This window comes from Xenopus laevis, chromosome 6L, assembly GCF_017654675.1.
Source record: "Xenopus laevis strain J_2021 chromosome 6L, Xenopus_laevis_v10.1, whole genome shotgun sequence".
Taxonomy (NCBI): domain Eukaryota; kingdom Metazoa; phylum Chordata; class Amphibia; order Anura; family Pipidae; genus Xenopus; species Xenopus laevis.
This window is the reverse complement of record NC_054381.1, coordinates 14,289,704-14,316,471: the sequence shown is the minus strand read 5'-3', so window position 1 is coordinate 14,316,471 and position 26,768 is coordinate 14,289,704. Positions and strand designations below refer to the sequence as shown.

At 39.1% G+C, this 26,768-nt stretch overlaps 1 protein-coding gene across 4 annotated transcripts in view; it reads right to left on the bottom strand.

Moving 5' to 3' along the window:
- Positions 1 to 26,768, bottom strand: part of LOC108718466 (dipeptidyl aminopeptidase-like protein 6) — an 883,060-nt gene that overhangs the window by 232,618 nt on the left and 623,674 nt on the right. For all 4 annotated transcript variants that reach the window (XM_041565794.1, XM_041565795.1, XM_041565793.1 and 1 more), the window contains exon 2: positions 1,239 to 1,353. In XM_041565794.1, the coding sequence (XP_041421728.1) occupies positions 1,239 to 1,353 (115 nt within the window). The remainder of the gene's footprint in view (positions 1 to 1,238; positions 1,354 to 26,768) is intronic.

Here is a 26,768-nt window from a genome sequence, read left to right as displayed (position 1 = left end):
CAGGGATTGACAGAATGGCGAGGCAGAGGAGGAGCGGTTGCTGAGGTGTATGAGCCTCGCAGCAGTGTTCATTATGGACTGGAGAGGTGACAGTCTCTGGAGGGGGAGGCCAATTAAAAGAGAGTTACAGTAGTCTAGACGCGATATGATGAGAGAGTGAATAAGAATTTTGTCAGCGTCTTGGGTGATAAATGATCGTATTTTGGATATGTATCAAAGAGTTTCATCTAAAACTTGCCACTGTCTTTGCATTATGGTATCTGTAATAATCTTCAGGATTTAAAATGGAAATTCTCTACAATCCCATCGAACTAAAGATTCAAAGAGCCATTTGGATGAGAAAAATGACAACATTACTTTAGATTTACCACTACTAGTTGCTGTCAGCCAAGTGGTGACTTTACTTGTTTGGAAACAATAACTGATCTTAAAAAGCAAAAAATCCACTTTTCCAAAGTTTTTTTTTTCCTTGTCACCAACAAGTAGAAGAGCTGAAATGTCCTGCCTTGCACGACTGTTTATCATACAACTTCCTGCCTTTCTTTTCAATTCTGTCTGCTATGGAACTCATAAATCCAATTAAAATAACAAATGCTTTTCTTACACCGAAAATACATTTGTGCTATGCTGCTTTATCTTTGTTTTTAACAAGTGATTTATGTCAATACTCCGAACAGAAATTCCAGTTTGTTGGATTAAAACTTGAAATTTGAAGTGTCAACGGTTTCAGTGAAATTTCACAAGCATCTATCATTAGTGTTATGTCTTTGTGTCTGGATTTAGGGAATAATCCTCACTACTTTCTTTACTGTCAAGTTTTATAGCTGTGCCACATGAAATCCAGTAAGAATATTGTACTTGTTATGGCTAAATGCAAACATTAACTTAAATAAACAAACGGCAGCTGAAAAGAACTAGGCCAGGCTTTGTCATTTTACACGAGTCTCCTGTTTTTTCTTCTCGAAGATAATTCTAGTGAGTGACTTCAAAATCTCTTTTGAAACATATTAGGGAATCCTACTGTTTGTAGATTAGTATTTATTGCTGCCTGACATCATACAGTTCATGCAGATACAATGGCACGAGTAGATAATAGATCACATGAAGATAACTATGATCAAATAGCTCAATCCCAACTGTATAATGGCACCTCCTTATTTGTACAGGAAATTACAAGCAGCCCCTCCATATAACTTTTTTTTTTTTTAATAATAAACATGGATTTGAGCCAAACATACCTGGAGTCAGCAGTATAACAGACGTGACAATCAAGGAGCAGATAACGAGAATGACTAGCAGTGCGATGGCGATTCCTTTCCAGTTCCGCTGAGGAGCGTTGCTCCCCACCAACTCCTGAAATGCAAAAATAGGGAAAATTGTGATTTTAGTCAAAATGCAATCATCCCATCATTTTATTTATTCAAAATATATACATTTAAAAAAACAAATATTTTATTTAGATTTATTGTTAAATATATTTATAAAAATATATACATATTTTTCTATATCCATTTATGCAAATATATATACATATATATATATATATATATATATATATATATATATATATACATATTAAAATATAAGGTAACATATTTTATTTATCGATATGTATATTTTGCATAAAAATATGTAATATATATATAATTTGTTTATATTTATTTTTATATATGCATTTATAAAATATATTATTTGTATTTATTGCAGAAATATATGTATATTTTTATATTTCTAAAAAGATGAGCGAATTGTTGGAATTCACATTGTGGGAGATATTTTCATTAATCTGTACTAGAAAAAAAAAAACTCTTTTTTTACAAGAAAAAAAGCCAATTGACTCCAATGCCCATTGACTTCATGCAGAAAAAAAAGTTCAGAAAAAACACACTAAGTCTCCAGTGCATTTGGCTAAATTTCTCCATAATTTTTTGAAAAATGGGGCAGTTTTGCATTGACAAGAACATTTTGGTCCGAAAACCTCTAAGCATGCATTTTTGGGCTGGCACATACATGGAAGTGTTATGGACCTAAAGTAGTTCATGATGGGGCAGTTTTTTTAAAAAAAAATTATAAAATTCTAAATTCTCTGGCACCAACCTAATTTTTTCTCTTTGTCTCTGGGGGGGTTATTTATCAAAGGGGAAATTTTTGAGTTATATGAGCTTTTTTTAAACCTGGAATGAACTTTAACTCTACTTTAAGAAAAAACGCCATTGGGAAAAACTTGAATCGGCAAAAACTTGAACGGCTCAAATTGATCAAGTTTTCGAGGAAACCCTCCGAAAAATCTTGAGTATCTTCAAATAGTTCAAGGGCCCTCTGCCATTGACTTTTACATGACCTCTACAGGTTTTTAGATGGTGTATTGTTGGATTTGAGCTATTTCCAGGGTCGGGGTATAATAAAACCTGAACAATTTGAGTTTTTTAACAAAAAAATCAATTTTAAATAACTTCATAAACTCAATTTTTTTCATGGAGAACACAACTCGACTCTTAATAAATCTGCCCCTTAATCTCAGAGTTGACACGCTGCAAAGGCAAGACTTGTCTTATATAAAGATCTCTTGTTGGCAACCTGATATTATTTCACTTTATTTTCTTTGGTTTCTCTGTTTACAAGACAGACATAGCATTGTATCTTGTTTTTTTTACGCTTGTACTAGTGATGAAAGGTCACTCTAACTTAGCCATCCTCTTTGATGCATTGCTATTTCAAACATGAAGGCAGTATTTATTACAGCAGATTGCAAGAGATATTAAGCAAGGTTCATGCCCCATCAGGGCACCTTCACGTATTTATTTATTTTCTTTGCCGATGCGGATGCTGCAGGAAGAGCTCATTAGCAGCAAATATCTCCAAACTGGTAAATGTCAATGGCTTTTTTTCCCTCTCGCACGCAATTAGTATTACTTGGAAACTTTCGTATTGAGCTGACCCTGAAACACCTGGGAACATTCCTTGTCAAAACTTTCTGCTTTGAAGAATTTCTGGCAGAAATATAAGACTCATTTCTGTAGCAGAATCTGTGCATGTCAACCTCCATTAACTTTCATTGGAGCTGAAGGGACACTGTAATCATAGGGGAAATGACAGTTTGTTCATGAGTGTCAGAAAGAGGTATAGAAAAGTGTGGGATACCTGTAGAATGGAATGGAGAAAGGTCTATATCATAAAATCTTGCTTCTACTAATGCTATGGCTATAATATTCCACTACTATCCTCCTTTAGTTGTCCATCCTCCCAAAGATAACACATAATTTTTCTGGATTGCTATTAGAGACAGAATAACTTCTGGCGTGCACCCACTGCCCTGGTCCACACCAGATTCTCTGCTGAAACATCCAAGGTCCACCCTGAGCTGCCCTGGCACCACCCACTCTTCACATTGCTGAGGCTGAAAACAATGAAGTATGAAAACATGAAATACATGAAAAACTGGGAAACACTGGAAGCCATGGTTTCCAGTTGACATTATTGTGATCTACTACTAACTTCTATCATCATAAGATGATAAAGACGACAATGGTTACCATGTCAAGACTAATGCTAGCCATACAATGTCTACTATAGTCGCCAAATTGACCTTTAAGCAGCTTATTAGCTGCTATACTGGACTTTTCCAGATACCCATTTGACCGATGTTTGGCTAGACCAGTGATCCCCAACCAGTGGCTCATGAGTAACATGTTGCTCACCAACTCCTTGGATGTTGCTCCCAGTGGCCTCAAAGCAGGTGCTTACTTTTGAATTCCAGGCATGGAGGCAAATTTTAGTTGTATAAAACCAGGCTCACTGCCAAACAGAGCCTCAATATAGGTTGACAATCCACATAGGGGCTACCAAATGGCCAATCACAGCACTTAAATGGCACCCCAAAAACATTTTTCATGCTTGTGTTGCTCCCCAACTCATTTTATTTCTGAATGTTGCTCACGGGTTCAAAAGGTTGGGGATCCCTGGGCTAGACTGATTAGGTCTTCCAATCAGTAAGCTGGGTCCAAACATTTGGATCAGTCCATTTTAGCCCAACACATGGGTGAAGATCATGGAGAATTAACATGGAGGGGATGATGTTGATTATGATGTTGATTTAAAAGTGGCTGCTCCATCTTTATAATTTTACTTTACCAGCCTGAACATGGAGAAATTCCTCTTGGTGAAAATATGTTCTTATGTTCTTAATAAATTGGAGAACATTCACTGGAGAAATATTATATGGAGAAAAGAGATGAAATTATGCATATGAGAATTTTCACCAATACGAAATTAATTCTCCAACCTTGGTGTATTTTGCTTTTAGTAAATTGGTGATGATGAGAGGAATCTTCATTTTTGGGAGACTACTCCAAATTTTCACTTTCACCCTAATATGTCCCATGGAGAGGAAGGTTTGGAAAACTGAGGGAAGCCATGATCCCATTTTAGGCAAAACTCTCTTGTTTTAGTGCAACCAGCTTTGATGAATCTCTCCTACCACCACAAGCATCTGCTTGTCTCAGGGTCAAAAAAGATGTATGCAGGAAAAAACTATGTACCCCCCCCCACACACAGAGCATATTTCTGGTATGGGGGTGCAGATTTAATGATCTAGAATGCCCACTACAAACTCCAAACCCCTATCTAAGTCAAAGAACCTACTTAAGTCTCTTCAGGAGAAGGAGAGGTAAGAGGTAATTAATGGCAAATTTATTCGCCAGGCATAGATTTGCGGCTGTATTGAAAATTCGAAGCGACAAAAAAATTGTCGCTCATCAATAGTGATGGGCGAATTTGCGCCGTTTCGCTTCGCCGAAAAATTCGCGAATTTCGCGCGAAATTCGCGAAACGGCGAAAAATTCGCGAAACGGCGTCGGCGTCTCATTTTTGACGCCGGCGCCCGTTTTTGACGCCGGCGTCCGTTTTTCCAACGCCGGCGCCCGTTTTTTGACGCCGACGTCCGTTTTTCGAAAAAAAAAATTTTTGACACCGGCGAATTTTTTCCGCGAATTTTCGCGGGAGTTTCGCGAATTTATTCGCTGGCAGCGAATCGCGCAAATTCGCCGCGAATTCGCGCCGGGCGAATAAATTCGCCCATCACTACTCATCAAAAGTATTCAGATGCCCATTGACTTTAATGCATTTGGACAAAAGAGTAGTGCATATAAAAAATGATGCTCGTGACAAAATTATCATGTGTCAAAATTATTTTGATGCCTATTGACTTTTTCACCGTTTCACGAGTTTCGCAAATTTTTCAGCAAAATAAAACGGGGCAGATTCACCCATCACTTGTAAGAAGGGTCTAGGGTGGCTGGATATAAAAACAGACCCTGGTGACTACTGGTTATCCCACACATGTCCCCCGACTAACAGATATAGAAATATTTTGTTGATAGAGTTTTTTTTTTACTGTGTGGGAATAGTAGCCATGCACCCTATTTACTCTATTTCCCTATTGGTTGCATCTCTTGATGGTCTGTTGACTGAGCTAGGTCCATTCTGGAATATAGTATAATATTATGAAGGATATGCAAGGATATAAATACCACAGGCATTTACTTACATTTAAGTACAACAAAAACTTACAAACAAAAGTTAATATTTACAATGAATAGAGTTTTCTAAAAAGCCTTCAGGTGCTAAGTGACAGCAATTATCCATGATATGTGACAGCCTTGACATTTTTTGGCTGCTGTTGTTTGCAGGTATGACAGCAATTCCAGCGAGGACAAAATGTGTACAAAAGGCAGTGACATGTTTACATGTAAAACTAGGTCACTGCTTTTGCTAATTTTTTCTGGAAATCTGACACCTTTTTAGAAAAATACCATGGTACATTGAGACGTGGCACTTGGGTGACTTTTACTGAACTTGGTGTTCTTTTGTTTGTTAGCTAACAGATGGCAAACCCACAAGCAGCCTGCTGTCCTTGTTCTGTAACTCCCAACCATGGTGCTTTGGATTCATAAAAGATAACTGTCTATCAATTTCAACTGTCCATCAATTTCAGCCCTCCAATGTATCCCAAACCGACACTGGGGTAAATTTATCAAAGAGTGAAGTTCCGCCACTAGAGTGAAATTCCGCAGCTCTCAATTCATTTCTATGGGATTTTGAAAGGCGTATTTATCAATGGGTGAAAGTGAAAGTTCACCCTTTGATAAATACACCTATAAAAATCCCATAGAAATGAACGGAGAGTGGTGGAATTTCACTCTAGTGGCGGAACTTCACTATTAACGTCACTCTTTGAAAAATATTCCCCATAGACTCTCATCAGGGGAAAAAAAAAGATTCTTAAGAGTAGTATAATAGACTACGTTGTGTAACACCTACTTTTTAACTCTACTGAGGGTCGGATGTTTCGCTGTTGGGTGAGTAGGCATGCATATCAATATGCTCCTGCAGTAGAGCATATTTAGTTCCTAAAGTTACATGGGTTCTTTGGAGGTGCAAGTTATCTCTCCTACAGGTGTACCACCTCCATATACATCCCTAGTTTAAAGGGGACAGTTTATGAATCACCATAGATTTGAAGTTGGCCCAGAGGCCCATTGAAGTGACATTCTAGGTAGTACTGAGTAGCACTGAGCCAATGTTGGAGGACTTATACAATTAAAGGGGTAGATCACCTTCAAATTAACTTTTATGATGTAGACCAGGGATCACCAACCTACCTTTTTTTTACCCATGAGTCAAATTCAAATGTAAAAAGAGTTGGGTAGCAGTATGGCCTCTGATTGGCTACTGGTAGTCCCTATGTGGACTGGCAGCCTACAGGAGCCTCTGTTTGGTAGTATACTTGGTTTTTATACAACCAACACTTGCCTGGAATTCAAAAATAAGCTCCTGCTTTGTGGCCACTGGGAGCAACATCCAAGGGATTGGTTAAAACATGTTGCTTGTGAGCCACTGGTTGGGGACGACTACTGTAAGTTATAATGGAGAGGCCATAAAAAATGGCCGTGGACAACAACCACCTGAATTTTCATTTAGATATGGTTTGTATTCAAATGGAGAATTCTATATCAGAGGATGGATATGAAAGCAGTAGTCTAGGCAAAACATCATCTACATCATCCCCCATTCCAAGATATTCTACATTTCTGCACAGTTACTTAGATGCAGGTCCCAATTAAAGCATGATCATGGCTATACTTAACTCCTACAATGCATTTTTTTATTCTAAATATATATTCAGCATTTCTAGAACCATGCCTTATTATTATGAATTTCTGGCCTAGATATGTCCTCTGTTTTTGTTTCTGGCTGGACTAAAAACTCTTTGTGAAGGTCTCTGTAGTGTATCCAATGAGATTTTCTATGCATTATCTCTTGTGGCACAGTTTAAATCCTAGGAGTCAAGGGAGCAACAAAATGCATCTATTTTTTGAGCCAGCAATTTATTTTAGCATTAGGAGCTCTATGCCCTGTGCATGCTGAAGTCCTTGGATCGGTCTAAATGAGCACAATGTTTGCATTTTTCCATGAAATGTCTAAAAAACACTGCTTTTTTTCTCAAGCCCAAAGCCAACAAGTCTTTATTCTTTGGCACCCCCAAAAACAGATGTCTCTAGAATTTATGTTTAAAGACACAAGGGGGCCACAGTCTTATTAGTTAGTATAAGAATTAGGGATGCACCGAATCCAATATTCGGTTCGATATTTGGCCAGGATTCAGCCTTTTTCAGCAGGATCTGGATTCAGCCAAATCCTTGTGCTTGGTCGAACTGAGTCCTTGAAATCATGTGACTTTTTGTCACAAAACAAGGAAGTAAAAAATTTTAAGCTGCGTGTGTGGCTCTCTTTTTCCCTCCCCCTCGGATTTGTTTTGGCATTTGGCCGAATTTGGGGATTCGGGGGTTCGGTAGAATCCACATTATTGGATTTGCTGCATTCCTAAAAGGAATTAGATATCAAGGGCTTTCAAAGGTGGTTCACCTTGAGGTTAACTTTTATTATGTTTTGCTAATTTTAAGCAACTTTTAAAATTATCTTATTTATTTTTTATAGTTTTTGAATTATTTGCCTTCTTTCTAGGGGTTCACTGACCCCACTCCACCTTGGGCACTTTCCTAATCATATTCCAGTCTCTTATTCAAATCATTGCTAGGGTAATTTGTACCTCGGCAACCAGATTGTTGAAATAGCAAACTGGAGAGCTGCTGAATAAAAAGCTAAATAACTCAAAAACCACAAACAATAAAAAACCAAAACCAATTGCAAATTGTCTTAGCACGTCACTCTCTACATCATATTAAAAGTTAATTTAAAGGTGAACAACCCCTTTAACTGATTCTAAGCAGTAGCTCCACCTAGAACTCTAAAATGGCGTCCTATGTGTACCCAGCTAGAAATCGTTTCTGCAACTCATAATTAGCAACCATTTAATTAAAATTTAAGCAAAGACAGCAGTCCCATAACCAGCGTCACTTTACAGTTAAAAGTGAATAGCTGAGTTAAATTCCTTTAAATTTCAAGGCACCACCTGTCTGTTCAGCAAGATGAGGGCTTGGTGTCCCAGTGGGGAAACTGGTTCACTGAGAATCTGACAGGGATGAGAAATGGCTGCAGCCGGTGGTCGAAAAGATCAAAATTACAATTTAAAGGGGAATTCTACCCTGTTTACCATTAATCACTTTATGTATGAAGGCATATCTTATTGGGCACACAAAGCATATCTTACCACTTGTATCCTAGCATATTATTAAGTTTTCTTTATATTTTTATGTATATACCTAACTCCTATTGGCCATTTTCTAAATACCTGCTGTAAATATTACGGATGATATCGCATACCTATTATCTAGAGCTTCCCTTCGCCGAGCCATTCTCCATAGATAAAACAGATAAATAATCCAATCATTTCCCCCTTTACAAAACAAGAATGTGCTAGTACATATAATAATAAAGGTGTTCATAAAGCAGCACAATATATATACAGATATATACAGTAGAGAGAGAGAGAGAGAGAGAGAGAGAGAGAGAGAGAGAGAGAGAGAGAGAGAGAGAGGGATATCTAGTTACTCTGCTCTATATTATTCAACATATATAACAAAGCAATTCTTCATCTCCAGTCTGTGCCTGCAGGGGAAGGGATATCTATATTTACAATAGGCCCTGCACCCTCTGTACAATTGTACATGTCTCCCACAATAGCAGCTTAGTGAATAAATCATTAGTACACAAAGAAGTGATATTGTTACAACATGAAATATTGGCACAATCTATTTTTCAGCCACAGCCGCATGTTTGTTTGACGTTGCTATTGTTCCATAGGGCCTGCTGGATCACTCAGAACTTACACTCACAATATTTCTTATCTTCTGATGAAAGAGGCGCAATAACATTCACACATACACACTCCCTATACACATTCACACAGTTATAATTGACCATTAAAACTGCCAAATTGCAGAGCTGAAAATGTCTTAAAGGGGGCGATTCACCTTTAAATTAAATGTTAGCATGACGTAGAGAGTGATATTCTGAGACAACTTGCAATTGGTTTTCATTTTTTATGATTTGTGGTTTTTGAGTTATTTAGCTTTTTATTCAGCAGTTTTCCTGTTTTCAATTTCAGCCATCTGGTTGCTAGGGACCAAATTGTAATTTTACTACCATGCACTGATTTGAATAAGAGACTGGAATATGAGAGGCCTGAATAGAAAGACGAGTAATAAAAATATCAATAACAATAAATATTTTGGCTTTTATGCTTAGAGGGGGTCAGCGAAGTAATTATTTGGATACTTCGACCATTGAATAGGATACTACGACTTCGAATTTACTTCGACTTCTATTCGAAGTAAAAATCATTCGACCATTCGACCATTCGATAATCGAAGTACTGTCTCTTTAAAAAAATTTAGACTTCAATACTTCGCCACATGAAACCTGCCGAAGTGCTATGTGCCTATGGGGACCTTTTAGAGCAGTTTTCTAAGTCTTTTGAGGTTGAAGGAAAATCCTTTGATTGATCGCTAAAATCGTTTTTTTTTTTCGTTTTTCGTTCGATCGTTCGAACGAAACGAACGAAATTCGGTAACAAATATTTTGACGAAAGTATTTTAATTAGTGATGGGCCAATTTGCGCGAAATTCGTGAAACGGCGAAAAATTGGCAAAACTACGCCGTTTTTCGGAAAAAAATATTTTTTCCGCGAATTTTCGCGGGCGTTTTGCAGATTCAAGAGGCTCTTTGATTATTTAAGGAGGAATTGAAGGCAACACATGGCAGGAAGGTTGTTGTGTGATTTACTGTTTATGTTGTTGAAACACCAACTGCATGGCAACCTACACCTATACCTATAGCTTACATGTGTTGTGCGGGAGAAGTGGCCCACCCCGTGTGTACATACCTAGTATAAAGATACTGCTAAAACATTAATACACACATAAATGCAAAGTTAAGAGAGGTGAAAAGTTTAGCGCAGGATTACTGGCTTGCAAAGCACAGAACTGGCTGATACAAGCAATTTGTCATCCTTCCAATATTTATACAGAGCAGGGGCAGCTCATTTTTTATTAATCAGTCCTCCTTGGCCTAAACATACTGATCTGTAAAAGGAAAGGAGAGTGTGAAAGGCCTCTCTGCACCGCCACAAAGCTGAGAAAGCCTGCTGACAGTCACATACGGAAAGTCATTCCATGAAAGCTGTCAGGGACATCTAAGGTAACCCCAAAGGGAATAAAGCAGCTACTCAGGAAAGTGTTTCTTCTCTGCACTGCTACATTGTGCTACTGCTTATTCTTGCTCTCTCTCCTTCTTTCATTTGATAGAGAGATAGATACTGAAGGTCACTGCTGTCCAACTGGTAGCCACATGCGACCCCCCCCTTGTGTGGCCTCCATATGAAAGTCTACCTTGTATAAAATTTAGAAGGTATCAATACTGAGATTAACTGGCCCCTGCATTGTTTACATCTCAAATTCAGACTATAAAACCCTGCATTGTTCACACCTGTGACAACTCTATTGTTCACACCTGAGACCCAGACTGAAACTGCCCACATAGTTTACCTGTTCATACCTTTTACAAAATGCTGATGGGGCACCTGCACTGTGTCACTCTATATAGTACATCTTTGAGTGGTCCTGATAGGTTTCCCTGTCTCCTGCTCTGTTCTGCCTGCCATATGCTCCCTGTGTGTGCCATACTCTGCCTGTCATATGCTCCCTGTGTGTGCCATACTCTGCCTGCCCTATTGCCCCTGTGCATTCCATACTCTGCCTGCCCTATGCTCCCTATGTGTGCCATACTCTGTCTGCCCTATACTCCCTATCTGTGCCATACACTGCCTCCCCTATGCTCCCTATGTGCACCATTCTCTGCCTGCCCTATGCTCCCTGTATGTGCCATACTCTGTCTGCCCTATGCTCCCTGTGTGTGCCATACTCTGCCTGCCCTATGCTCCCTGAGTGTGCCATGCTCTGTCTGTGGGACATGAGCCTGGTAGGTGTTTGTTCTGGGAGTTTGTTAGCATTTGCAAAAATTGTTACGGGCCCCTAAGGTGTTTAATTATGGTCTGGTGGGGGGGGGGGGGAGTGCTGTGTTATCCACAGGTAATGAGGAGGAGACATATGGAATTAAAGATATAAACTTTTTTTCACAAATGTGATGTGGTGATATGTTTTTTTGGTGTGCTACCAACATTAATGTGGTCATGATATTGTGGTAATATGGGTGTGGTTTAAAGTGGTAGTTTTATGGTATCTCCATGATCAAACTTTAGGGGGGTTCCTGCTGAATTTGATAAGAAGGGTGGCTGGTTACAGTAGCTGGAGAGACAAGAGAACCTTGGGCATGACTTGTAGGTTGAGTCAATAAGACCTTTAATAGGATAGAATAGAGACTTTTGTCCATGACTTTATAAAGGTTGTTGATCAGAATAACACGCTTTACTCACCATCTATAAAGTCAGTGTATGCCCATCTTATTTACACATAGTATATTTCTTTATTTACGGTAATGATAACACAATATATAAGGAGTGATGCTGGTGCTAAAGCAGAACCTCTATATTTAATACTTTTCGCACTGACAGATACAATTCAGGAACTTTTCGGAACGCTCTTCTCTTACAGTCATTCTTGTTTTGGAAAAAGCTAAAAACAAACCACAGAGTCAGCATTTCCTGACATTTTGTGTTCTTCAGCAAACTTTCCTGTTAATGATGGTACATACAATTCCCCTAGCAGGCTGGGCACCAATAACCAGCACTTACTGAACTCTTTCTGCTCGCACTTGGATTAACTCTTCTTCATCATGTTTTTTAATATTTAATAAGCCAGCGGCACCTTTTGCTATCGTGCCTCTGGGCAGTTGCTCTTTGAAAAATGCATCTAAAGGGTGCCTGAAGCCACAGACAAAAGAATTTGGAGTCAAGGACTAGTGTCTTGGTACTGACATAGTGCCTAATCCTGGGAAACAGACAAAGGTCAAACTGGGGAGGTCAAACTGGGGAATCCAGTTTAACAGTTTCCCCATTTTTCCAGTTTTCCCATTTATTGATGCTTTGCTGCTGTCAGTCCTGATGAGCAACATTATTTGGCAAGTTTCGCTGTGAAAATGTTGCCCATAGACTCCAGTGGGTGGAAAAATATGTCGCCCATTGACTTGCATTTCTTGAATTTTAATTTTTAGATAGTTAGATAGATATATGAATAGATAGACAGATAGATAGATGATAAATAATTAGATAGAGAGAAAGAAAGATAGATAGATAGATAGATAGATAGATGATAGATGATAGATAGATAGATAGATAGATAGATAGATGATAGAAAGAAAGAAAGAAAGAGAGAGAGAGAGAGAGAGAGAGAGAAAGAGGGAGAGAGAGAGAGAGAGAGAGAGAGAGAGAGAGAGAGAGAGAGAGAGAGAGAGAGAGAGAGAGAGAGAGAGAGAGATAGGGCAGCAGGATTTTACACAATACTTAAAAAAAGGTTATAGTTTATTGCACATAACGGACTGACGGAGAAATGTAAAGTAACTGATTGCACCAGTTAGACTTAGGAAACATTGTATTAGAAATGGCTAGCAAGTATCCTGAATGTATCGATTTAAATTAGATATACTTAGTGTTTTAGAGGCCTGATGTTTAATGGTGAAACGGGGATTTGAGACAGTATATACTATAAGGAAAGACAGAATGAGACGGTAATTGGTAGTGAATGATATTTATGGTGGTATGATAAACCTGTTTTTATGGATCAATTTGCTAAATTATCTATAGATAGATTGGATATTTTTAATTTTAATATTTATTCTACTGCACATGTCAGTTTTTTATGCAATAGGGGAGTTGTTGGGAGAGAGAGAGAGAGAGAGAGAGAGAGAGAGAGAGAGAGAGAGAGAGAGAGAGAGAGAGAGAGAGAGAGATAGATAGACATACATATAGACAGACAGACAGACAGACAGATAGATGGATAGATAGATAGATAAATAACAAGGAGGAGCAATGCCCTATACTGTAAGGTTAATTACCCAGGCTGCTATTAGGTGTGTGGGTACTTGAAATCCCAAGGCCTCTTTTGAATCTCAGTTCAAACAATACTCTCAGTGGAGGGATATATAATGAAAGGCCCAAATTTTGCTATTGGTCTAGTAACCCATTGCAACCAGTCAGCAGGCACTGTAGCATCTACTGGTAAGCTGTTTGTTTGAAAAATAATCTGATTGCCTGATTGCTGGACCTGGGCAAACATTGCACCTTTAACTATTCAACCCTTACCAGGACAGCCGTACACACCCCTTTAGCACCAATTAATAGGGATGTAGCGAACGTCGGAAAAAATGTTCGCGAACGTCCGGACAAAAATGCGAACGGTTCGCGAACGTTGCGAACCCCATAGACTTCAATGGGAAGGCGAATTTTAAAAGCTAGAAAAGACATTTCTGGCCAGAAAAATGATTTTAAAGTTGTTTAAAGGGTGCAATGACCTGGACAGTGGCATGCCAGAGGGGGATCAAGGGCAAATATGTTTCTAAAAAATCCATTGTTGACACAGCGCTGCGTTTTGTGCTGTATAGGGCAGAAATCACACTACGTCACTCAGGTGGTGTTTCTGGAGACGGTATTATTATTGATATTTAGACAGAATGTGAAAAAGCTCACACAGCTAGGTGGCAGTGGTTTGAAGAACAGATGCAGATGAGAGATCAGCAGCAGGACAGACAGCTGCCCACTGCAGCTACATACAGAGCACTGCAGTAGAAGGTAGATTACTAGCCAGCAAAGCTACCTAACCTAAAATGTCCCTCAAATCCCTGCAGAGTTCTGTCCCTACAATACAGAGCAGTATCAAGTAGATTACTAGCCAGCAAACTTACTATCAACTGTCCCTCAAATCACTAGCAGCTCTCTCCCTACACTAGCTCTTCCAAGCACACACAGGCAGAATGAAAAAACGCTGCAGGGCTTCAGTTTATATATGGAAGGGGAGTGGTCCAGGGGGTGTGGGGGTGGTCCAGGAGGGAGAGCTTCCTGATTGGCTGCCATGTATCTGCTGGTCTGGGGGAGAAATGGCAAAAAAAAGCGCCAGCTAAGGCGAACCCAAATTGGCGAACGTTGCGTTACGTTCGCGAACATTCGGCGGACGCGAACAGTCGATGTTCGCGCAAACAAGTTCGCCGGCGAACAGTCCGCGACATCCCTACCAATTAAAACATAAAATCCCAGTAATACAATGCCTGACCCATACTGTACCTACATGACTAGTAGTGCGTGCCTACTTCAAAACAGATACACATTTGGACCATACAGGAGCAAATCCTCATAGGGGTACCAACCTGAATGCTAAAAGTTTAGCTCAAGCCAAAATCTAATTAAAAAATAATGACATTGCAGTTTCAGATTTGCAGGAATTAGAAATTCATCAAAAAGCAGTTACCAAATATCCCCATTTGTAGCAATTTGTACAGAGCGAATGTATTGTACAGTTCATCAGGAATATTTTCTGTGCAATAAAACACTAGACAGTTTCACGGCCTGCTTGATAATGTCTCAGGGCAATCTGAATCTGTTTAACAGGAACTGCAACTTTCTATCCAAAATGGCAAAGTAGGATCCATATATATATATATATCTATATATATCTATATATAGATATATATATTTATTTTTTTATATATATAAATAAAAAAAACTTTGTATATGTTCTTTAAGAAAACTTGAATGAGTTTTTTAATAGGCTGGAGTATTTCTACCGACAAATATGCCACTTTATCACTCCCTATTACAAACCTTATTGTACTTTTTAAGAAAAAAAACCTCCACTGTATTTACGTAGCGAGAAAGTTGCCCGGGCTATTCACTCAGATCATTTGAACGTTTGCTAAGGAACGATGAATTATTCATGTCTGATCATCACTGCTTACCATTATGACAAGCCTCGGTGGTTCATATTATACCAAGTTGAAAAGAGCCCTGAAATGGGGAATTTTAAGTGGCGAACGGGAGAATGAATAAAGCGCATGAGTGCAAAAAAAACGCCTGGAATTTATTTGTATAATAAATACAGCTAACGATCATTTGACATATCACGCATTCAATTTATACTTCCCATAATGTGAAGTTACACCCCGTAATCTCGGTTTCAAAAGTGAAAGGAGCCTTTTTCTCTATTCATGTATTCTCCTTTTTTCCTTTTGCTGCCCTAGTTATTTTCTACTGGAAATGGGTAAGGTTTATCAAAGGTTCAACACTTCTTAACGATATATTTGAATAAAAATGAGAAAGAAGCAGATGAAGAGAAAGCTATTGAAGCATCTCATCATGCTAGGCAAAAGGGTTCAATGACATTGAAAGTTTTTTGTGTTAAACCTTCCTTTGAGGTCTAATCGTTGGTCATGGACCTTCTTATATCATAACAAGGTTAAAGATATTTGTAAACATTGGTGCATGAGATATTTAGTTGTAGTTGCAAGAATATGTAGGACAGAATACATGTTCACCCAAAATCTTACTCTAAGTGACCTTCAAGCTGAGTTTCAGTTGTACAGGTATATAGGAGATCATATCAGCATTCTCCATAAGTCTACTGTAAATTAGCCTTCAGGATAAACTCCCCTGCCACCATTCTGGCCTCACCCTGGGGGGCAGCCTCATGGTTTGGGAACCCTAATCAAAAGTCAAAATAACAGATTGGAAGCTCTTCATAATCCTTTCAACACAATATGATAATGCGGATCAATGGTTCTCCACCCTAATTGGGTGACATACCTCACTAGATAGATGCATTTTTATAGGAGGCTGCCATGCTTTGAACCAGATAAGCAGCACATAAGTAGGCTCTTAAAGACTGTAATGTAATGAAACAGCATGACCATTACAGGGCTAGGGAAGTGGACCCAGAAGTTTTAGGGAGCAATGGGTTGTGGGGAATTTAGTTCAACAGGGAATTGGCTAGTGGGTACAGGAGGGTGAGAAGAGGGAAGAGCAGTAAGGGATCGGTGCCATTTTACCTTAACAGCCCCACCTGCCCACCTTATTTTAAGTGAGAATGTAAGGGAGGGTGGGACTATTTAGTTGCAGTTATGGTGAAAGAAGGGTAGTGGTGGTGTCAGTGGACAGGAGTCATGGCAGAAGTTGGGTAGGCTTGGGGCTAGGGGTTGTGAAGACTATTAAAAGGGGACAGACAAAGACAAGGAGGCCAGCCTCAGAATTTGTATTTGTTGGTTAGCAAAGGTATCTCCATAAAACCAGTCTTCAGCGGCTAGTGGTGGAGATTCAGCTATTTAGTTGTTCTTATTAGTGATTAGCGAATTTGTTCGCGAAACACCGGCATCAAAAACGGACGCCAGCGTCATAAGCGAGACACTGGCACCGTTTCGAGAATTTTTCGACCGTTTCGTGAATTTCGCGGCAAAGCCGAAACGGCGCAAATTTGCCCATCACTAGTTCTTATATTAACATGTTTGAAAATGTAAAGCTATGTGATTTTTAATTTTGGTGTTTTAAGAAATGTCTGGCTGAGTGTGAGGTGGTTTTGTGGAAAGGGCCTAAGACTTGACGCTGCCCGTGTCATGGTTTTGGCGACTACTCTCTATCCATTTGCTAACTGTGGACTTTTCTGTTGGGACAACAGACAGTAGACGAGTGGGTCAGAGTCATTGGTGCTAAAGGAGAAGGAATAGTAGAATAACAGGGGAGTGTCAGGTGGGTAGGCACCAGGGCCGGAACTATGGGTAGGCAGAGGCAGCACATGCATAGGGAGCAAGGTGTAAAGGAGCACCAGTCATGTACCTCTTCCAGCTGCTTACTCCTAGTCCAGACCCTTTTCCCCACATTGAAGATTTTATCCACACGCTCTGGTGCCCCTTCAAGATGTCATCATGTGATTGAGCACTCACAAGTGCGAGGGGGCTTGTGCTGGCTCTGGTAGGCATCTACTTTGATTTTAGTCACTTACTCTTACCCCTGATCAGAAAGAGTTTGGGTGCCACCCTGGGTAAGTATTTTTGAAGGCTCCAATTGGCACAGGAGATTTCTGAGACATGGTACTCGCAAATAAAGTTCCAGGATGGAAATTTTTTTTTATAGAAGAGGAGCATCAGCTCAGGTTAGAGGGTAAGCAATTCGAATCAGAACGGGGGGGGGGGGGGTAATTCTAAATTTCCTTTTCCTTTCACCATTATTTGACATTTCATTTGAATGTGTATTGACATATTCTTATAGGATTAACGTATATGCATTTACTGCTTATTAAACCAAGGTTTAATATAAATTTTATGGAGTTTTAGAAATATTTTTACGCTTTTCTAACACATACCGTTGCTTTTTACTTTATTATAAAGTCAGGAGCCATATGTGGTTGGGAAGGAGTCCCCTATAATCTTTGAATTGAAAGTGAGAGACATGCTGCTGTAGAATCTGACATAAGAAATATATAATATAAAGAATAATATTCAATTGAGAAAACATGCATTGCTTAATTTATAATATATTATAATACATATATATGAATGATATATAATAATGTATATACATATATGTATTTGATTAGCAATATGTGCAACATAACCCTAATGAGTAAAATGCATAAATAACATACAAAGTGGTATAGAGCTGGCATCTGCTAATAGATCATACATCTTCTGAACGTATCAAATTGGCTCAATTTTTTCCCCTTAATTTTCATAGAAAGCCAGAAATTCATGCTTGTGGTTTGAAAGCCCATTACTGGAGAGGAGAGAGGAAACTGTGAAGGAATTCAAGAATTATTCCTTAGCTGAAGATTTTCCTTCTAATCTTGCTGACTCTACGCACCGTGCAGTGACATGAAGAATCAGACAAGGGTTTCGGATGCCGCACTGAGCTGTAACGGTATCCACCACTGCTCGGCTGAACAGATTGCCCCATCAAATATAACAGACTGTGAAAATCCAAGGAGAGATAAGGCAGGGTGTTTTTTTTAAAAAGTATTTCTTTAATGCGAATCATCCATTTTCATAATGAAAATAACATGGGCGTCATAGTATTTGTGATCTGTGATACCCCAGTAAAATAAATCCCCAGGATTTTCACAAATTGACTGTCAAAAAAACCAAGAAGGATTATGGTAACTGCAACGGAATGGCAACCATCCCGCATAAATAATATGTGTATTTGTTAAGCTATTTGTATGTATACTGCTTCTTATCTTAGGTTCAACCAGTTTTAAGAAATATCAGAGACTTATCTCATAACAGCCAAAAAAACAGACGCACCTAAACTAAAACGCTCAGGGACCAAGCTTAAGAAAAACTGCTTCTATATAAAGTGTCATGTGTTTAGTTTGCCCTTGTATTTGATTATAAGAAGGCAAGAGGTGTGTAGGCTCTTGTGATTTTCGCCTAGCTTCTCTGTATTTACTACTGCCTCAACATTTTGTGTTGGTGTTCCTTAAAGGGTTACTGTCATGGGGAAATTTTTTTTTTTTCAAAACGCATCTGTTAATAGTGCTGCTCCAGCAGAATTCTGCACTGAAATCCGTTTCTCAAAAGAGCAAACATATTTTTATATATTCAGTTTTGAAATCCAACATGGGGCTAGACATATTGTCAATTTCCCAGCTGCCCCAAGTCATGTGACTTGTGCTCTGATAGACTTCAATGACTCTTTACTGAAGTTGGAGTCATGTCACCCCCTCCCTTTCCCCCCCAGCAGCCAAACAAAAGAACAATGGGAAGGTAACCAGATAGCAGCTCCCTAACACAAGATAACAGCTGCCTGGTAGATCTAAGAACAACACTCAATAGTAAAAACCCATGTCTCACTGAGACACATTCAGTTACATTGAGAAGGAAAAACAGCAGCCTGCCAGAAAGCATTTCTCTCCTAAAGTGCAGGCACAAGTCACATGACCAGGGGCAGCTGGGAAATTGACAAAATGTCTAGCCCCATGTTAGATTTCAAAATTGAATATAAAAAAATCTGTTTGCTCTTTTGAGAAATGGGTTTCAGTGCAGAATTCTGCTGGAGTAGTACTTTTAACTGATGCATTTTGAAAAAAAACATGTTTTCCGATGACCGGATCCCTTTAATCCCTTCTGTAGTCCTCCTTTTGTGTTACGTTCTCCCTTCGAGACATAATGGAGGCATAACCAACTGATTGGGGTCACTAATAAAAAACTAGGTTTACCACTTATAGGGATGACTTTGTCTCATAACAGAAAGCGCCTTTACTGTTCTTTAATGAAGAAACTGTCTTTGGGTCTTGGCACATCCTTTAAGTACAAGACCAAGAAATGTGCATCCTAAACTTAAATACTTAACTCCTGCTCGCAAATTCCTGCATCCCTCTAGAGTGATGAGCGAAATTATTCGCCAAGTTTTGCTGCAAAAATGATGGACATAGACTCCAATGGGTGAAACAAACTGTTGCGCATTAAAAAAAAATTGTGATGTGCAAAAAATAATTTGTTGTGTGCAAAACAATTTTTTTGTCACCCATAGACATAGGACAGTGGAACTCTGGGAGATATATTTTGTTACAGTTCCATGGGTTGCCTATAACTGAGCAGAAGTGGTTGTCAGGACTTTTTTATTCCAGGCCCTTCTAGTAGGTCCAACCTTTGGTCAAGGCCCCATTAGCTTATAACAAGATATAGAAAACACATTAATGTATTCAGGCACAGTTCCAAGAATATCTAGTATAGCAAATGTTTTCATAGAAGTTTTCACCCAAACCTCATGTTAACCAACCTTCAAGCTGAGCTTTCACACATATCTAGGATAAAATAGTCATCCTACACAAATCCCACCCTAACCAGTCGAGCCCCCATCAGTGATCCACTGGTACAAGATCCATAGTTTGGGAACCACAGCTGCACAGAGTAGGGAAGTCTGTTGTGGAGGCTTAAATAGAACTGCATATAGCATAGACACTTAGGGGGAAATTTACTAAAGAGCGAAGTGGCTAACGCTGGTGAAAATTTGCCAGCATGATGTCATTTCGGTATTTCGCCGATTTACTAATGGTAGCTGCCATTATTTCGCTGGCGTAATTTCGCCAAGGAGATAGACTCTGGCACAACTTCGCCCTCTAACGCCAGGCAAATTTACCTCTATCGCCAAACTTGCCTTCGCCACCTCAAACCAGGTGAAGTGAAATAGAGTAGATAGGACTTCCTCAAAAAATAGTTGAAAATTTTTCTATTCCTATTTAAAGGGTGATAGACTGAAAATGATCGTAACATTTTTTTTGGGGTACCCTCCTTCCCCTCTACATTTGCTAATATATGGCACCTAAACTATGCTGTGGGCACATGTGTAGGCCATTATAACAACTTTATATAATTTTATTAAGGTTCCCTGGCCTTGTGTAGTGTAATGTATTTGCTGCAGCATATATGGCCATTGTACTTTAACTGCATGCCGTATGCTAATTAGCCAACGCTAGTGTAACTTCGAACTGCTGAGCGTAATTTTTGCCAGCGTTCGGTACCCTGTGCGCAACTTTGGATCTTCGTGAATTAGCGTTGTCTAGGCAAATTTACGCCTGGCGAAGTGTTGCAATGTGCGCAAAGCCAGCGCTGGCGAATTTTCGCTGGTTAATGAATTTGCCCCATAAGAAGTTCTTCAATAATTACAGGGTGAAGACCATCACTGGATTATCACCAGCCTCAAACCTCATGGAGTTTTTGACAGCAACAAGGCATTAAGGCTTATATCAGAACCAAGTCATGTTAACCAACATTCAAGCTGAGCTTTCACATATATCTAGGAGACAATAGGCATCCTCCAAAAATCCCACCTGACCCAGTCTTCAAGTTGAGTCCCCCTGCCAGTGATCCACTGGTACAAGATCCACAGTTTTGGATCCACAGCTGCACAGAGTAGGGAGGTCTTTAATGAGGGTTGAAACATAGGACTGCATATAGCATAGACACTGTTATCAAAATAAAATAGAATGTCACCTCTTTACTTTACTTATGAACACTTTGCATTAAAATACTAGGGGTGCTCTCCACATCAATCAGACAATAAGGCCATAAGACATTACCTCTTCTCAAAATACAGAATTGGCCACCATTTCAGCCACCTTGGTTCCAATCATAAATCATAAATCATAGCAAAATATCAATAACAGTTGACATTTACAACCCCCTTTATAAAGAGTTCCATCATCAACTTCTCTCAGCTGTTGAGACAAGAAGTCTACACAAACCTTTCGCACCATCTCTGTAGAATGAACATAAACAAATAAAAGTAATCCCAATGCACAATTCAATTGTGGCCCATAAAATGCATGCGCTGACAGATGGTCGCAATCAGTAGTCGCTAATCCTTTGACTATGGTAAGGACATAGACGCACAGCACGGGAACCCTCTAGGTGGCACTTGTCCAGAAATAAAGGCTGGCAGTACTGAATATTCTGAGAAGACCTTGTGCTGTCTGTGTGTTTCACACTTACAAGTGTCATTTCCATGGATCTGACAGTTTATTAACTGCCTGGCTGCTGCTGTTTGAGAGAGGTTATGAACTCATGGAAGCGATGGCTTTTTCTTCTGTTTAATATTCTGTCATCACTAATTGCCCTTTTCAGATCTGATTGTATCCCTTCTCGAAGATTATTTTAACATCTAATTTTTCTGAAAGTTTACCTGTCAAGTCAAATTTATTATGAAAGGGTTAGTGAAAGGAACATAATAAACCTGAACTCTGCTATTTTATCTCCTAATAAATAAAACATGGGCCTATCAATTTCTCCTTCTCTTGTTATCTGTTTCTTGGCAGTGAGAGTCGTGCATCTCTCACCTCTCATCTGTGGACAGACAGACCGACCCCCATATTCACCATTGCCTGGAGTGATATGTTTTAGGCCAAAGCTTTAAATGACTATTTGTAGGACAGACACAAGGGTGGGAATGGAATAACGTGTGCAAATTGTGCTGCTGCTCTAGTAACTCATAGAAGTTAATCAGAAATTATCTTTTACTGATCAACTGTTTGAAGACACACATCAAGGGTTACTAGACCTGAGCCAATTTTTAGCACTTTTTATTGCATTATTGCTTTATCAAAAAAACTGATATTCACTCCATGCAGTTAAATGGTTGGAACTACAACTGCCTTTTGGATGGTGTGCAGGCAGTTCGTCTTTGTTGCCTTAGAACACAAACGGGGGAATGTAATATCACGCGCAATCGCATAAACTGTTCGCTAAGCGAATTGTGAGTAGTTTGCACGCGAGAGTGGGTTCTGCTACATTTGCGACTGTTTCCGCCATTTCCCTCCACTTTGCGAACTTTTGTTATTGCGCTCTATTGCGCTGTTGCGCTATCAATGTAATAAAACTTCTTAGTGCAAATGTTATTCGCAATCTAATCGCAGTGTAATTGTGTTCACGTGACTTTGCTATCAGTGTTGTGAGAAGAAGGTGTATGTACAACTTTTGCAGAAAGATATTCGTGGAGCAATTCCACCGTTTGCATTGCGTATGTTTTTTCGCTATTCTTCATGTAATTTAAAAGTGTGGTCAAGTTATATGTGGTAAAGATATATGTCAGCATTTTTTTTTTATATGTGGTAAAGGTATATGGCGATTCGTTTTTTCCAGTGAAAACATCTTTCATTGCGACTCATCTTATTTTTGCGTTTGCTACTGTTTTGTGCTTCTGTAATATATCTGTGCGAAAAATATTGCATTCCGCTTAGCGCAAATATACTCGCAAAAGTGCGAATGCGTGCTGCGATAAAGCCAAATATTTAGTGATGGGCGAATTTGCAGCGAATTTGCACTATTCGCTGCCAGCGAATAAATTCGCAAAACGCCCGCGAAAATTCGCGGCAAAAATTCGCCGGCGTCAAAAAAAATTTTTCAGAGAAAATGGACGCCGGCACCGTTTTGCGAATTTTGCGCCGTTTCGTGAATTTCGCGTGAAATTCGCAAATTTTTCGGCGAAGCAAAACGGCGCAAATTCGCCCATCACTACAAATATTACATTTGGGGGAAACTGTTCTTGTTGGAATTCTAGACACCAACAAACTGCATTAACTCAGCCAGTCACTACATTGGCTCTGAGACCGGGTCCTCGTTTAGAACATGTATTATTAGTAGTACGTATGCAGCCTGTGCCATTGGCGTGTGATGGTATGGAACACGCTGGGATATTTTGGGCACTGCGCCCATTGTGTTTTAATTCCTCCAGAAACATTGCATCAAGGCATGCTAAACCAACCTCCATAAAATTCGTAGCAAAAGTGATTGTCATGCAATTTTCTCCTGCTGCGCCTATCATGTATAATATCTCAGGATGCCAGTATATATTGCAAATAGTGATGGGCGAATTTATTCGCCAGGCGAAAATTTGCGGCGAATTTGTGTGATTCGCCGCCAGCGAAAAAATTTGCGGCGTCAAAAACATTTTTTCCCGAAAAAATGGACGCCGGCGTCAAAAACGGGTGCCGGCATCAAAAAACCGGGCGCCGGCATCAAAAACGAGACGACGGCGCCGTTTCGCGAATTTTTCGCCGTTTCACAAATTTGCCCATCACTAATTGCAGAGGAAGAACATTTTTTTTCTTTCTACACACTCACAGTCATAAAACAATCAATGCCATTCTTACAAAGCTTTCATAAGCAAGCAGGTTCCTGGAGGTCCTTTTATGGTCACACATGAATTGTATCAGGGTAGGCAAACTTCATTTGTTGCACAACCTCAATCCTAAAAATGACATGAGTAAATTAACTGACAGAGGATGCTACTGGGGCTAGTCGTTCTTCAGTAATTACATCACATTGACCATCACTGGTCAAAGTCATACAGTAGGCTTCTACAACTTTATTGATACAATTACAGATTTAGTTGCGCCATTGGAAAAAAAAAATCCATGTTTCAGAAAGTCAGATAAAGGAATAGTGGATCAGAGACAATTAAGAACCTGAATCAACAGCCTCAAGGAGTTGAGAGCAACAAGGTGTTAAGCTACATCCGAGGAACAAAATAAAACATCAGGTCTCTGGCTTATATCAGAACCAAAGAGGTGTTTTTTTTTTTTTTCTTCCATCTTATATTTGGTGAGTCAATACTGAAGGTAAAATTCTATTAATTTGATTTTTTTTGTTACATATCGCAGCTGTCAGCTAGTTCCATTTCACTAGAGAGACAGATCCACTTACAACTTGCTATTTTTATTTATCCATTGCTCTTTCTGTCTTCTTAGAATGAAATGGCAGGGGAGTAGGAAAATCCATGAACTGCTCTGTTAGACTTATGGCACCAACAAATACTAATATGCTGTGTATAATATAGTTTGAAATTAAACACTAGCAGTAAAAATGAGCAGAACTGAAACTCTTTGGCTGCAAGTCTCAGTATGAAACAGTCAACAATTCTGCTGTTTGTGTCACCACTCTGAGAAACCTGAAATATCCAAAAGTTTGCAAGAAGGGGTCAGTTGCTCCACCCCTGTAATAATAATATAACAATCATCAGTGTTGCCTAAAATAATGATCATAGGAGCAAGTGCAGAGTGCAAAGTGCAATTTAGATGCAAATGGACATATAGTAATAGGCGCACTTGTTCAGAAGAAACAGGATGGACTTATTGAAAGCCATGTGGAAGTACAGAAGCGGATTTGGATTTAAGTACCTGGACATGAATTGAGTTAACAAGCTCTCACCATAGACTCTGTTTAAAGCACCCTCACTTTGCAGTTCTCTTGCCAATGTTGAACTACATTTCCTTAGCCAGCCGAAGAATGCATGCACATCTCGTGGCATCAAACCCTTAAACACTTCAAACCCTAAAACCCTTTAAATTCTTTGGTGTTAATTGGGACTGAATCTGGACTTGACCAACATGTACAGTGTAAGAAAGGTTAAAGGGATTTCGACATGATTTTAATGGTGTAGTTTTTATTTCTAAATTACACTGTTTAGACTGCAAATAATTCACACTACTGTATAAAATTTTATTCCTGAAACATGTGGTCATGTGCTTTCAGAAAGAGGCAGCACTTCACAATGGAACTGCATTCAGATAAGCTATTGTTTCTCGATGTAACTGGAGGAGTTGCAGTAGGACTTGGATTTACTATTGCATGCTGTTCTTATATCTACCAGGGAGCTGTTATCTGGTAGAGATGGATGAATCTGTCCTGTTTGTTTTGCCGAATAATTCACGAAACAGCAAAAATTCTAAACTCATTGAAGCCAATGGGTGTCAAAATAATTTTGGCGTGCGACAATTTTTGATGCAAGTGACAATTTTTATATGCTTGACTATTTTGTCCAAATGCATTAAAGTCAATGGAAGTCTGAATAATTTTGACGCGTGACAATTTTTATGCACGCGCCAATTTTAACATGCGCCAATGTGAAATGTGGAAATTCACTGCGAATCCATGCCTGGCGAATTTATTCACCCATCACTATTATCTGGTTAATTTCACATTTTCTGGAATTTGTGACTTCATCTTGTAGTGCAGCAGTAAAGAGTGACTGAAGTTTATCAAAGCAAAAGTCACATGAGTTAGGGCACCTGTGGAACTGACAACATGTCTAGCCCCTAGTAAGATTTCAAATTTAAATATAAAAAATCTGTTTGCTCTAAATATGGATTTCTGCTGGAGCAGCCCTATTAACAACAGCAATAATTATTCATGTTTATTTATTCATTTTATTTTTCTTACTTTCGGGGGAACTTCAATACTACCTGCTAAACCTGAAACATGTTTTCTTACTGACTTTTGCATCTCCCCCATGGAGATAACATAACGATAAATCCACAATTTGCATCTATATCATTGACTAAGCCAGTTAAGTTAATTGAACGGAGTTATCCTTTATGCCGATCAATTAAGTGTAAGCTGCCGTAAATTTATTTGTTTCCTAAAAATTCAAAATGGTTAAGCTTTAACCTGCTGTTTGCAAGGTATTCCCGTGAATTAAAAAGTCTTGCAGCGATTGCGAAAAGGAGATTAATTAATATAAACACTCATCGGAACTCATTTACTAAATGAAAGAGAGCGAGTTCGGCTGCAGGTCATTGAAAGTGCAGCAAGCCAATATATCTGATCTCTCAATTCTTTTCAGTTGTCCTTTTGAGAATGAATGTGTGAGTTAATTTAAGGAAGAGAATGAGGGAATGTATGTGGACAGACGGAACCTTGAGCAATAGAAGGTCTCCGTTATATCAGGGCAGTTATGCTATTGTAATATCAAGATTTATGGCCGATCAACAGTAAATGCTTTCATTGATCGGGAGTGCTAAACCAAAATGCCCTAAGAGATTTCGCTCAATCTATAACAATCCTTATATAAAGCGTAATCCTTTCAGTGGTGGCTTTCAAGCCAA